The 15,382-nt window shown below is 48.2% G+C and overlaps 1 protein-coding gene across 3 annotated transcripts in view; it reads right to left on the bottom strand.

Moving 5' to 3' along the window:
- Positions 1-6,463: 6,463 nt before the first annotated feature.
- The window catches only part of DOCK8 (dedicator of cytokinesis 8), a 227,026-nt gene continuing 218,107 nt past the window's right edge, over positions 6,464-15,382 (bottom strand). For all 3 annotated transcript variants that reach the window (XM_004373530.2, XM_023728576.1, XM_023728577.1), the window contains 2 exons: positions 10,659-10,829; positions 6,464-10,225 (listed from right to left, as the gene is read on the bottom strand). In XM_004373530.2, the coding sequence (XP_004373587.2) occupies positions 10,165-10,225; positions 10,659-10,829 (232 nt within the window). In that variant the 3' untranslated portion in view covers positions 6,464-10,164. The remainder of the gene's footprint in view (positions 10,226-10,658; positions 10,830-15,382) is intronic.

Raw genomic sequence — 15,382 nt, 5'->3', positions numbered from 1 at the left:
GAGGCACCTCAGAAGAAAGGCCTGGCAATCTGCTTCTGAAAGATCACAGCCTTGAAAACCCTATGGAGTGCAGTCTGCTCTGCACACATGGGACACCAGGAGGCAGAATCGACGCTACGGTCACTAACAAACACAACCGCAAGTGGCTTCCCACTTGGACTCCTTTTCCTGCAGCTTTACAACTCCTGAGAGAACTGCTCCCGCTCACCTGGCTCTCGGGGCTCAAGCCGTGCAGAGCCTAACTTCTCCTGATTTCCAGCTACTCACTGACGACAGGCTGAAACGCTTTTCTGCTTCCAACACAGAAAGTACCGCACTCAACCCCACGGCCTGGAACCGCATTTAACTGCAGTGCTGGCTAGGGTAACCCTCGCTCAATTCTTGATGGAAGAGGGTCACTGGGTTTCTTAATGGTTGGGATCCATGCAGGGGCGGATGAACCAGTAAGCACTGTATGCGCCAGCTTGCAGAGAGCAAGGTATGCGCGGGCTTCATTGTATTTACTTGCTAATCTGTGGTGAGCAATTTCCCGTGGGTTTTACCGCATTTTAACGTCCTAGGGACAGGTGAAATTGTGCATTGTAGGTTGGTGGGAAGGCACAATTGGGCCCTGCTTACCTTGCTTATTGGGTAGTCTGGTCCTGGATCCATGCAATGCTCTTTAGAAATGTTTTCTTAACACGAACCTAGAGACGTTCACCTCCTGGGTACTAAGTTGGAGCCGATGGCCTGCAGCAGGCAGGCTGCAGACAAACCCAGCTTCTACATGAGCAATGTCAGCTTCCTTACAGTAACCCCGCCATGGCTGCCCAGTCCTCCTTTTCTTCCTATTAACTGGGAGGAGCCCTGGTGGCACAGTGGTTAAGAGCTCGGCTGCTTACCAAAAGGTCAGCAGTTCGAATCCAGCTGCTCCTTGGAAACCTAGGGGGCAGTTCTACTTGGAAGTCGGTGCTTCGATAACCCCAGGGAGCACACACGTATAGGCGGGGTGGACACGGGGCCTATAGGAATCCGTGTATTTACCTTCCAAAGGAATGTGCTGGAAACACGCCAGACAAGAGGGTGCAGGGAACCAGGGCAGGTTGGGTTTCCAGGTGTCAGTCCGTACCTCTCGTGCACGGATCCCCTTCCTTCCCTCCACCCCAGGCCTTGCCGCTCACCTTTTGCCAGAGAATGTAACGGGCCTTGCAAGTCGACTAGACCAGGCAGGCACTCATGCCCTGGTGCACCGGGCCCTGGCCTGCCTGCACCTCTGGTCTGCTTTCCATAAACATTGCCAGCAGCAGGTGCAACGTGTTGGGGTGCCCATTGTCAACAGTGCTGCTGTATCTTTTGGGCAGCACTTCTGAGTTTCCAAAACATGTTCACAAGCACAAATTGTTTCATTGGATTTCCTCAGCAGGACGGAAGATGGAGCAACTTATCGCTATTTCACAGCGAAAAACCCTGACGCTCAGCCGGGCAGAGAGACCAGGCGAGTCACAGGACTGGAGGGTAGACGAAAAAGAAACCCGGGACCGGAGACTTGGGGCAGTTACACAGCCTTCTTTATTATCTCACTAACATCACCGATAATCCTGCTCGATGGCAGAACAATTGATTCACCCATGCCATGTCGCCTCATTGCGTAAAGGAGCTGAGCTGGGACGGGGTGGGGGAGCTGATTTCTGAACCCTACCTAACCTTTAGCGCTACGCTGTCGTGGTGGTGGTTAGTTGCTGTCGCCTTGGCTCCGACTCATAAAAACACCTCGTACAACAGAATGAAATGTGACCCAGTCCCGCGCCATCTTCACGATCATTGGTATGCTGCAGTCCATTTGTTGCGGCCACTGTGTATTCTGAGCGCTTTCCAAGCCAGGGGCTCAGCACTATATCAGATAACATTCAGCTGTGATCCGTAGAAAGAGCCGTGGAGGCGCAGTGGTTAAAGCACTCGACCGCTAACCGAAAGGTCGGCAGGTTGAAACCACCAGCGTCTCCGTGTAAGAAAGACGCGGTGGGTCTGCTTCTGTACAGACATACAGCCTTGGAAACCCTCTGGGGTGAGTTGGAATCGACTCAACAGCAGTGGGTTTGGTTTGATTTGGGGTAACGCACAGGGCTTTCTTTGGCTGATTTTCGGAAGTAGGTCACCAGTCTGTCTTAGTCTGGAAGCTCCGTCGAAACCTGTCCCCCGTGGGTGACCCTGGTGGTATCTGAAACACTGGTGGCCAAGCTTCAGCATCATAGCAACGTGCGCGCCACCACAGTACCACACGCTGACAGATGGGTGGTGGCTTAGAGCTATCCCACTTGCTGAGTCAGTTCTGACTCATGGCGACCCCATGTGTCACAGAGTAGAACTGTGCTCCATAGGGTTTCCAAGGTTTTGGAAGCAGATTGCCAGGCCTTTTTTCTGAGGCACCTCTGGGTGAATTTGAACACCCACCTTTCAGTCAGTAGTCTCAGCCATCTAGTGCTGCTCTACCAGAAATCCCACGAGCGGACGGCTTTCACAAACGGACATTTATTCTCTCACAGTCCAGTAGGCTACAAGTCCCAATTCAGGGCGCCAGCTCCCGGGGAAGGCTTTCTTCTCATCCAAAGACAAACTGGGGGACAATCACACAATACTGGGAATCATGGCCTAACCAAGTGGACACATATTTTGGGGGGACACAATTCAATCCATGACAGTAGTCAAGTACTTTGCCATTTAAGCCCTTGAAAATTACTCCATTATCCTTGCTACCACAGTGGCTAAGAGCTGTGGCTGCAAACCAAAAGGTCAGCAGTGCGAATCCACTAGCCGCTCCTCGGAAACCCTATGGGGCAGTGTGAGTCTGTCCTATAGGGTCGCTATAAGTTGGAATTGACTCGGCAGCAATGGGTTTGGTTTGGCTTTATCCTTGCTACCAGTGATTTGCAATCTTCCAGTTTGTAAGGAAAATAGTAAAAGCAAAGTCATATAGCTGTCAAGTTGATACCACAAAAATCGTCATCAAAGTAGGAATAGAACTGGGTTCAGTAGCACCATTCCGCCCATGGGGAATCTGGGATCAGGGAGTGTGGATGGCTCTCCAGATGTTTTCAATCGAGGCTATGCTTCACTTCCTCCAGTGATCTCATGGCTGGGCATTTGCTGCTCATCAGAGGGTTTGCTCTTCAGCCCGGCTCCCTGAGACTGGGTTTAAGATTATTAAGATGAGGAAGAATTACTATGAATAGTACAGCTCAAGGGAAAGTGGCAGAAGAAGGAGAAATCCTCTTAATTCTCGCCCACGCACTGGTAACAGGCAAAGTCAACAGTGACTGGATAGCCGTCCTTCCAGAGCCGACTGATCCTCGTAGTCTATCTGCCATGGAAAGAACAATAACCAGTTGCTGGCGGGTCAGCTTGGACTCATGGAGACCCCATGTGTGTCAGAGTAGAACCGTGCTCCACAGGTATTCAATGACTGATTTTTCAGAAAGTTGATCATCAGGGCTTTCTTCCAAGGTACCTCTAGGTGGACTCGAACCGCCAACCTTATAGTTAGCAACTGAGCGCTTAACCATTTGCACCACCTAGGGACTCCTACCCTCTGTTAGGTGCTGCTCTTGCCTCAGAGTTGCAAGAAAGGAAGAGTCTGGCAAAAATTGTCACAGATGGTCACCTTCATTCATTACTTTTGTCATTTACAAACATTCCTTGAGCACCCGCTGTGAGCCAGGCACTGGGGAGACGCGGAGCGAGAGACAGTTCTGTGCTTGACTTTTTCCACTCAGCCTAGTGTTCACTTTCCTGTTGCCCCCTCTCTCGTCTCCCCCGCCCCCTCCCCCCTCAGCTCTATAGCTGTGACTGTTGATCATTTGCTCCTTTTCTGGCAAGACATTCCAGAGGATGAATGACTGGTCCAGCAACATCCCACCCCCATCTATCCTTGTCCCCACCCCCAAGCCATGGCCTTTTAGATCATCTCGTAGGCATGTATAAGCCAGACAAGGAAAAAGGAAGACAGAGGAAGAATGAATGCATTCAAACTGTGATGCTGGCAAAGAGAATTGACTGTACCATGGACTGCTAAAAGAAAGGATGGATCAGTCTTAGAAGAAATACAACTAGAATGTTTCTTAGAAGCGACCATGGCAAGACTTGAGCTTGCTTACTTTGGACAAGTCATCAGGAAAGACCAATTGGTAGAAAGGGACATCAGGTCGAGGGTCAGCGAGAACGAGGGACACCCTCCATGAGATGGCTTGACGCAACAGCCACAACAATGGGCTCAGACAGACCAGTGATCACGCAGACGGCGGGACTGGGCAATGTCTCCTTCTGTTGTACGTGGGGTCTCCATGAGGCAGAGCCAACTCCAAGATAACTAACAAACTCCTTCTTCGTATACTGCATATCCGCGTCTAGGGATGGTCCCACCAGGTCAGTTGTTACAAACATTCTATGAAATAAGCTGCAATCCTGGTCTCCAATTTTCTGAAGGCAGGCTGCTTTAAAGCAAGGTGCCTTGCAGTGAGGCCCGTGGTTTGTTGACCTTCCTTCCCCCTTTCTTCTCGGTTCCCTGATGAACTGCTAGTCCCCCATCCTCAGCCATGTGGTTGGAGTGATATTGATCCCACATCTAGCTCCAGGGGAGAACCCGGATTGGCACAAACCTCTCCAATCAGGGTGCACCCAATGAGGTCCACCGGGAACGCTGGGAGACCTTCTCTTCCTTGTGAGGCTCAGCGGTAATGAGAGTATGATGCTCAGGTCTGCCTTCGCTTTGAAGGGAGAGCCTGGAATTTCCATGGACCACTGTGGAAAGCCTGGGGACCAACCAAAAGCAAGCAGAGATGAAACTGGACCCAGGATATTGTGTGCATCCTGAATCAAACTGGGCCTGAACCAGCACTACCTGTGGATTGTTCTGTTAAGGGATCCAATAAACTCCATCCTGTCACTAACAAAATCTTCCCAATTGATACCTGCCCTTAGGCCAGCTAGCGCTTCCCAAGTGGTGTGTCCTGGTACACCAGTGTTCTGGGTTATAGATATTCCGCGATGTTGCCCACTCGTCCTCTAGGAAGGACTGGAGCAGCCAGGGCTGGTCATCTCCAGCAGCAACTAGCCTTGTCCACTTACCCTAGTCAGACAACAAATACAAATTTTTGGTACGCACCCATGCAAATGGTTAAGCACTTGACTACCAGCTGAAAGGCTGGTGGTTTGAGTCCATCCAGAGGCAACTTGGAAGACAGACCTGGCAATCTGCTTCTGAAAGTCACAGCCTTGAAAACGCTAGGGAGTACAGTTCCTTCCAGCACACATGGCGTCACCATGAGTCCGTTTGACTTGACAGCAACTAGCAACAACATGGTGTTTTAAAAATGTCCAAAAGTTCTTTGACGCTCCTCTGCTCAAAATGTAGAGCCTAATTCCACTCCCCTACAACCTGGGCTGGACGAGGTGACTCGCTTCTACAAAACAGAATATGGTGGACATGGGAGCGTACGAACTCTGAGGCTAGGTCAGGACAGATGCTGCCACTTCTGCCTTGCTTCTCTGGCTCACTCTTCCTAGGCGAGGTCAGCTGCCTCCCCTTGAGGGAACTCAAGCAGTCTGGGGAGATGCCCACATGAAGAGGAACTGAGTTCTCCCATCAAAGGCCCGCATCAACCTTCCAACCATATAAATGAACCACCCGATTCCAAGATCCTCCAGCCCCAGTCATGTCTTCAGACAGCTGCAGCTCTGCCCAGCACCTTGTCTGCAGCCTCATAAAATAGCTTGTTATGGATTGCATTGTGTCCCCCCAAAATGTATGTCAACTTGGCTAGGCCATGATTCCCAATATTGTGTGATTGTCCATCATTCTGTCATCTGATGTGTTGTACATCCTACCTCTATTTAGGATTAGTGGCAGTTATGTTAATGAGGCAGGACTCAATCTACAAGATTAGGTTGTGTCTTAAGCCAATCTCTTTTGAGATATAAAAGAGAGAAGCGAGCAGAAAGACAGGGGGGACCTCATATCACCAAGAAAGTAGTGCCAGGAGCAGAGTGTGTCCCTTGGACCCGGGGTCCCTGAGCTGAGAAGCTACTAATCCAGGGGAAGATTGATGACAAGGACCTTCCCCAGAGCTGACAGAGACAGAAAGCCTTCCCCTGGAGCTGGTGCCCTGAATTTGGACTTCTAGCCTCCTAGACTGTGAGAGAATAAATTTCTGTTTATAAAGCCATCCACTTGTGGTATTTCTGGTATAGCAGCACTAGATGACTGACACAGCCCTCAAGCCTGACCACCCAGCTAGGAAACCGGGTGATACCAAATGGTTACCGCTGTTTTAAAATGCTGAGTTTTGGGGTAATTTGTTATGCAGCAATAGATACATCTTACACCCATGATGTGAAAAAGATTGGGAAGCACTGCCTTAAGCCCAAGAAAGAAGACACACGACGCTTGCAGACTTGCCCAGCATTCTCGGAATGTACTAGAACCTTTAGGTTTTTTTTTTTTTTTTTTACAAAATGGTACTTAATCAGTGGTAGCTTTACAAAACCTGGGATAAAAAGCATTTAAAATTACATTCAAAGCAAAGCAAAGGCTCCCTGTCTTTGAAAACATATTTGCAGTCACAATTACCAATGACTTTTCTAAAAGGTTTTTTCTTCTTTCCTTTTAAAAATAAATCAATTGTCATAGGAAGCATCCCTTACAGAAGAGAATGATGGCATTTCAGGCGTGTGCACAGCAAACCTAGTCAGGTGTGTGCAGCACAGTCACGCTTCATTTTCCTGTGATTCTGAGGAGGCAGGACAGCCGCAGTTGTGGCTTGCTGAAGGTGAGTCATGGAGCTGATCGGAAGGGTCCCTTCTATAAGCTGTTGTAGAAGGGGGTTTCCAAAGTCGAGTCCAGATGACTGTGGCAGCCTATCAAGCTGCTGTGATTTTCAGGAGACAAAAGCCTTCATTTGATTTACCCTTTGTCGTTAGGTAACCTCAAATCGGTTCTGACTCATACCGACCCTGTAGGACAGAGTGGAACTGCCCCATAGGGTTTCAAAGGAGCGGCTGGTGGATTTGAACTGCCAATCTTGTGTAAAATGCTTTCTTCCTCACCTCATATTTGGAATACAAAATCAGATGCCCAATGCCCAAGATCTTGGCTTATCTCATTATTTACATAAGTGTAGCAATGCCCCCACTTTAACCGGTACTTAAAGGACAGGTGCTGGGGGTGGGGGCAAATGGTTTGCACCCTGGACTATTAACCTAAAGGCTGGCAATTGGAACCCATCCAGTGGCGCCGTGGAAGAAAGACCTGGATCTGCTTCCGTAAAGATTACAGCTGAGAAAACCCTCTGGAGTAGTTCTACTCTGTCACATGGAGTTGACATGAGTTGGAATTGACTGCTGGGCGACAGATGCTTAAAGGACAACTAAACTATGTGGAATTGAGAAAAGAGCGGGGGTGGGGCGGGTGGAGTGTTATCGCAGAGAATGCATGAGCAGCTCAAGTCGGTACTGACAAGTCCATACTCCCCAACGCCACAAGCTTCCTTCCTAGGCAAGCCCGTGGGCTCTCACTCAGACCCTGTCATTCTTGCTTTATTTAGACACCATTCCCCCTACTTTGGTTATCTATAGTCTGAGCCCACAGATCAGAGGCACCGAGTCAGAAAATCTGGAACGTTCTAGAACTGCATTATCCAATATGGTAGACCCTAGCCACATGTGGCTACTGAGCACTTGAAATGTGGCCAGTTCCAATGGAGATGTGCTGTGTAAGTGTAACATACCCAATTTCGAAGACTTAGTATGAAAAATAGAATGTAAAATGTCTCATTAATAATTTTTATGTCGATTACATGTGGAAATAAGAGTATATATATATATTGGGTTAAATAAAATATATTATTAAAAGTAATTTCACCTGTTTCTTTTTACTACTTTTTTTGTACTAGAAAATTTCAAGCTGCGTATGTGGCTCGCATTTGCTTTCTATTGAACGGTGCTGTTGTAGAAGCAGGCAGATGCACGCTTCATTTATTTACACTTCATTCATTCATTTGCTTGTTCAACAGGTATTTATTGAGTGTCATCTGTGTGTTGGGAGCCCTAGTGGCACAGTGGTTAAGAGCCCAGCTGCTAACCCATAGGTTGGCAGTTCGAATCCACCAGCCGCTCCTTGGAAACCCTATGGGGTAGTTCTACTATGTTCTGTAGGGTCACTATGAGTTGGAATCGACTTGATGGCAATGGGTTTTCTGTGTGTTGAGCGCTGGGCTAAGAGGCAGAAACACAGCAATGAACACAATTCCTCACTCATGAAGCAGGCGGCACCCACCGTGGTACAAGAAAGACGACAACAAAATAATACAAAAACGAAAACAGTACCACCAGGGATCTCAACGCAGGGGATATTTAATCAGGAATATCTTAGGTTATTAGGATTATCAGGGTTAATAGCCAGCCCTATATAACTTAAAAAACCAAACAACCTCATTTGCCATCATCGATTGACTCATGGCGACCCCACGTGGGTCAGAGTAGAATTATGCTCCACAGGGTTTTCAATGGCTGGTTTTTTGGAAGGAGATTGCCAGGGCTTTCTTCCAAGGCACCTCTGGGTGGACTCAAAACACTAACTTTTCAGTTAGCAGCTGAGCACTTAATCGTTTGTGCCACCCAGGGGCTTCCTATATAACTTAGAGCCCCTTACTGTTTCAGAGCAGAATATAATAGGTGTGGACAATGATGGCCATCCCTGAGTCCCTCAGAAAAGGTTACATTCTATAGGCTCTGCTCTGGTCTGTTTTGTGTCATGGACATACACACACATAAACTGAGCGGCGCTGGCGGGCAGCCACAACGTTTTAGGACCACGTGGCTCCCACAGTTATTTCCCACACAGAAGGTGCTAAATACACATGCAAACACGTGTGGAATAAAATGATGTTCTGTCTACTCATTTAAGAAAGCAATTACATGTATAATGCACTTTAGAGAAGGTTCTGTGCCCAACGACTAAAAGAAAAACAAGTCTGGCACTTAAACTAGTAAGCTTTGGTTATTTTTAAAAAACATACCTGATGAGATAAACAAAAAAAGTTCCGGAATATCCACACCACCTTCTCCCTCGTGACCACAGAGATTCAGTACTGAACGAGAGGAGCAGCTCCGGAAGGCAAGCTTTGACCAACGCCACGATTGTGCCTATTTCTTCTCTAAAGTGATTTAAAAAAAAAGTTACGAGTTCTCAAAATAAAAAAAAATGTAAAAAAACATGCATCACAAGGGGAAACATTTTGCTTGCAATTCTTATTACATTTTTAGTATCAGTCAAGATAATCGGTCATATTAAAAACATATAATTCTCAAATAAAAACTCTGTTCATCTGGTTCCCAAAATACGTTGTCAAAAAAGAGTGCAAAGCTGGGTATCATTCTGTACAGAGGCTGATCCACGGCCACAGTGTTCTGCAATGAAAGCAGAGATATTATCCTTTCATAGAATAAACTGGGTCCCAGAGGCGGCGCGGGGAAGCGAGAATGAGCAAGAACCAGAGCATTAAAAGAAAAGACGCAAAGCGCTGGAGAGCTGTTTCAACTGAATCGATCGCAACATCTGCAAGTTTTGGCTGACTGCTCAGAGTACCACGTGTCTCTGAAATCAACGTTCCGAGTGTACTCCTCTAGAAAAACATGTTCATTTAACTTAACATAACAATAAAGCAGAAATAACTATACAACAATTAGTCCACCATTACCGAAACGGTAAGAAACTCACAAATATAACGAATCTACCCCCAAACGTGTAACCGTCCAACCAATGAATGAGTGAAGTTCATTTTGAATAGGCTGGTGGGCAGATTTTCCATGTTTGCTTAGGCGATTTGAGTTTATCTGGTAAGTCCCGATCCAAGTCGGAGCAAATCACCTTGCTTTGTAGACGGTGAGTGATGCCTTAGGAGGACGAGCCAGCGTTTGTACAACCTTGTGAAAACATGCTTTAATAAATACACAGGCAAACTACGGCCCACTTGGGGTCAAAGTCCATTGGGTGTGATTTCTGTGGTCCTGTAGCCCCCGAAGCTTCCAGACTTGGGCAGGGAGCATGTGGTCTGTCCTGGGTGGAAATGCCCCATCGTAAGTGCTGGGAGCCCTCTCCGGGGCTACCGTGCCTCCGGGTGAAGACGGCTCTTCTTAGCTGTCCTGGGACGACTGGGTCTCACATTTCCTGAAACTGGATCTGTGGAAGGAGTCTCTGAAACGAAGGAGAGAGACGGAGAAAACAAAAACAAAAGCAGAGGTGAGGTGGATCAATGAGCCTTTTTAAAGAGAAGGAGAGTGGGAAAACCCCCCACAGGAGCAGACATCAGTCACAGAGGATGTGGCAAACAAGTAAACAAGGGAAGGGGCTGGGACGCCCTCAGGGGTGCCAGGAACAACACAGGCGGTCATCTGCTCTGGGGAGACCACTGGCAGGGGGCCAACGTGCAGGGGTCCCCAGCGGTCGGGGGAGGTGCCGGGTGCAGGCAGAAGGGATCACACTCTGGCAGCAGGTCTGATGCCAGGTACCCACTCCCACCTGGCGGGTCTGCAGCTGACAGAGTGCGGCCGAGTGTCCCCTGATTTGGGGGCCCCCAGCGCTCTCTCTCTCAGTCCCCAGGAAGACACCTCCTCTGCCCTGCTCTTACCTCGCTTGACCCTCCACTCGGAACACGGGCTTGTAGAGCTCTGGGATTTTCCGCTCCAACATGGGCCTGAGGTTCTCCTTCAGCTTGCTGTAGTTCTTTTTGAGTTCATGCTGATACTCCCTCTGGTCTGAAGCGATGAGCCGCTTGTTTTTCTCGACAGCCTCACCACATCTGAGTCAACGATATCAGGGTGCGGGGGAAACACAGATCCATTTCAAATGAGTTTGAAATGCTTAGAACTTTGAAGATAATGATATTTTCTACTCTTGAGTAGGAGCCCTGGTGCCATAGTGCTTAAGAGCTTGGCTGCTAACCAAAAGGCTGGCAGTTCGAATCCACCAGGCACTCCCTGGAAACCCTACGGGGCAGTTCTATTATGTCCTATAGGGTTGCTATGAGTTGGAATCGACTCGACGGCACACAACAACATCAACATCAGTCACTAAAATAAAAAGAAAATCCTCAATGTGCAGGTTGAACAATAGACCAGACACAACCGGAGAACTTACAAACTAGCAGACAAATCTGAGCAAATCACCAAAGACAGAAAGATATTAAAAATATGAAAAAATGGTCAAGAGGCATGGAGATATAATGAAGATGCTCAACCCACATCTAATACAAGGCAATGGAAAATGAGAGGGAGGCAATATTCACAGAGACGATGGCTGATAATTTTCCAGGGCTGAAAACAGACATGCACCCTCTCATTGAAGGGTCAACAAAAACAGATCTAGACCCAGCCCCATCCTGGTGAAACTCACGACAGCTCGGATACACCGCTGCCCACCCACTTTTTCCACCTCTCAGGTTCTTTGGGAAGCTGCTTTCTCACCTGCAGTACATGCTGTCACAAGGCAGCGGCCTTTATGATTGTTTGAAACCAACAAAATGGGCATGTGCCACAAATTACTGTCTCTTCAGGGTGTTGTATGAAGTGTGTGCATTTTTGGTAGGAAACTGAAATTTTGAAAATTTTTCTTTGGGACACTGCATGGCCCTCTGAACTCTAGGGGTCGTCAGGGGGATAGAATTAGTGGGACAGGGTGTGTCCCTCCGAACTTGGACGGTAGGATTGTTGGTGGGAGACCAAAAAAAAAAAAGAAATCCATACCACCTACCAAAAATTCAACAACACTCAATGATTCAGCATGCTTCCATTAATGAAAACACATGGTATCAACACAAATTTCAAAGCAGAAAAAATTGGGTCTTGAAAGGGTAAAAGACAAACAGACAATCTTTAAAGCTCATTATGGTTATGTGGTTTGTGGACCCTGAGACCTAATATTTTCATAGGCTTCCACTCAGTACGGTAAATCTCCAAGAAGAGAATCATATTCTTAGAAGATAATAAAGTCTTGCCTTTTATTTTACACTCTTCTACCCAAGGGAACTTACAAGCCAACAAATCTTAAAGGGGGCAATAAAATGGCTGAAGTTTAGCTGATGTGCAGTAAGTAATAATTCTATCTTATAGTCTGTCAGACTATAAGATTCTGGTGATCACTGTGGTTTGAACTGTCTTCCTGGTGCTTGATTTGGGTTAAGTTATGGAGATTCCAGGCCTTGTTACCAAATCCTATTACCACTGAACACTTTTTCAGCAAAGAAGAACTTGTGGCTATGGGGCAGGGGAAAGGTACCTGGCCAATGAAAAATTAAACCTCTGGCCTCAGCTCATCATGAAATTAATCTTCTTCATGGAATTAACCTGCTATAGTTAAAGGACTTGACTTAACTCACCCAGAAGCCAAAAGGACTCACTTAGCGAGATTCTCACCTATCTTTTAAGTTTGACATTAAACCAGTTGTTGTCAAGTTGACTCCGACTCATAGCAACCCCATGAGTGTCAGAGTACAACCGAGCTACACAGGGTTTTCAGTGGCTAATTTTTTAGGAAGTAGATTGCCAGGCATTTCTTCCGAGACACCTCTGGTGTTTCTGACATATGGGATTGCCATGAGTCAGAGCTGACTTGACAGCAACTGGTTGGTTATTTCAGTCCCAGTCCCAGCCCCTCCCTGCATGGTACCCCCTTTCCCGAAGCAAGAGAGCACTGACGCGCTGTGAGGACCAAGATCCGACCAAGAGGGTGGGGGCAGGGCATGGCAGGAGAGGACAGGCACTGCAACGGAAGTGGGTTTTTTAATGCAGGTGGGCTGGGGAGGAAGGAAGGGCCCAGTGTGTCTGCGTGTGGTATCCGTGTGTGTGTGTGTGTGTGTGTACAGTGTGTCTGCATGTGCGTGTAGCGGGGATGTGTTATCCGTATGTCTGTGTGGTGTGTGTGTACAGTGTGTGCATGTGGATGTGGGAGTGTGTGGGCGTGTGTGCAGTGTGGATGTGGTACGTAGGTATGTGGGGGATGTGTGTCGTGTGGATGTGGTACGTGTGGATGCGGGGGTGTGTGCAGTGTATATGTGTTATGTGTGTGGTGTGTGCCTAGTACGTATGTATGTAGTGTGTGTGTGGTGTACACGTGGTGTGAGTATGTGTGTGTAGTATATGTATGTGTGCATGGTGTGTATGTGGTGTATGTGGTATGTGTATGTGTTATGTGTGTGTGGTACAAGTGTGTGTGGTCTGTGGTGCGTAGGGGTATGTGTACATATGATGTGTGTGCAGTGTGGATGTGTGGTGTATGTGTGTGGTGTTGTGTGTGTATGGGTATATGTATGTATACTCATAAATCCTCACAACTGGACTAATAAGCAACATCATGATAAACGGAGAAAACACTGAAGCTGTCAAGGATTTTATTTTACTCGGATCCACGATCGCGTCCACGGAAGCAGCAGTTAGGAAATCAAACGAGGCACTGCATTGGGCAAATCTGCTGCAAAAGACCTCTTCAGAGTGTTAAAGAGAAAACATGGCACTGTGAGGACTAAGGCGCGCCTGACCCAAGCCATGGGGTTTTCAAGCGCCTCACATGCACGCGAGAGCTGGACAATGAATAAGGAAGACTGAAAACAAACTGACACATTTGAATCACGGCATTGGCAAAGAGCGCGCCACAGACCACACACACTTGTACCACACACACGTAACACATACACATACCACATACACCACATACACACCATGCACACATACATATACTACACACACATACACCACGTGTACACCACACACACACTACATACATACGTACTAGGCACACACCACACACATAACACATATACACTGCACACCCCCCCGCATCCACACGTACCACATCCACACACACACAGTACACACACATACCCACACACGCTCTATCTGGTGCTCAGTTTTCTGCCTGGCATCCTTGGCCCACTAATCCAGGCCTCTGTGACCCTGGCCAAATGACACAGGTCACATGTCCCACTGCTGAGTTGGCCCTGAGCAGCCGCTCCTGACACTGAAGGCCTAGGCAGGCTACGTTCTCAGACCTCTTCCCACAGACTGTTCTCTAAGGCGACACACGTTTGTCTTTCCTTTGGCCACTTGGGCAAGTCCCCTCTCCTTCCTCTTCCCAGACCCCAACTCCAGCTAATGACCGCCACACGTGGACACCCTGTGTTCCGAGTCCACGGCCATGGACGCAGCAGAGCCCCACCTGGGAGTATCTGAAGCTACCTCCCTGCAAGGGGACCTGAACGGGTGCCCTCGAGCCCTCCTACCTTCTATTTAAATAGGAAAGTGAACTTTCCAATCACGCATCCTTTACAGAAACAGGATCGCTCGGAGAAGACAAAGGAAATGTAGACACGGACAGCGGGTGCTTCGGGCTGCAGGGGAGGGAAACGGCCTCGTACCTCCCCACCTCGGCTTCCGAAACCCTGAGGTTTTCTTCTTATCGCAGGAAAAGGAAGGCGGGGCTGAGGTGCCAACTTGGTGAGCTCCTGAGAGCCGCAGGGCTGGCTGCGCCAGGTTCTTTAGGGCCGTACTGGGGTCCGCTGCAGCTGAGTCAGGAAGGCGCTGCCTGTGCGGAACCCTGGCCGCCGTGTCCCGGGCAAGCGTGCATTTCCGCTATTAGCCGTCACCAACAGAAGGCTCAATCCTGTCCCCTTAGCAATGGGCTCATTGACCTGCAGTCCAAGTGGACTGCGAAGCCAGAGGTCGCTAAAGGGAGAGGCTGACAGCTCCTCACCCCAAACGCTGGCCAGCTCTGCTGTCTGACAGCAGGGTGGGAGGAAAAAGGAAACAACTTGACCGACCAGCCGCTTTTCATTAAAAAGCTGCAAGGGCAGGAGGGCGAGAAGGTCACACAACATGAAAACGTCATCAACGCCACCGAATTCTACGTGTAGAAATGGTCGAACTGGTGTACGCTCAACAGCAATATCAAAAATAAGTTACTTTTTTTTAAAAAAGGGAGAGGGAGAAAGAAAAAGGTGGTGATTGAACCTGAGAAGCGATGCAGCAGCGGGGGAGGGAAGCTTTCCTCACTCACCACCTGTTTTCATGCCATAAAATCCACCCTTTTTAAGGTAAAGTTTGCTGAGTTTTAATAAATTTATGCAGGTGTGCAACCTTCACCACCATCTCACCCAGGACTTGTGATTTATGTGAAATAAAGTGGAATGTAAGTGAACCATGGAGTTCCTGGGGTTGCAAACGGGGCATGTGCTCAGCTGCTAACCCAAAGGTTGGAGGTTCGAGTCCACCCAGAGGTGACTTGGAAGAAAGGCCTGGTGAACTACTTCTGAAAAAATCAGCCACTGAAAAACCTATGGAGCAGTTTTCCTCTGACTCACGT

This window comes from Trichechus manatus, unplaced genomic scaffold (genome assembly GCF_000243295.1).
Source record: "Trichechus manatus latirostris isolate Lorelei unplaced genomic scaffold, TriManLat1.0 scaffold00025, whole genome shotgun sequence".
Lineage (NCBI taxonomy): Eukaryota > Metazoa > Chordata > Mammalia > Sirenia > Trichechidae > Trichechus > Trichechus manatus.
This window is presented reverse-complemented; position numbering and strand designations above follow the sequence as displayed.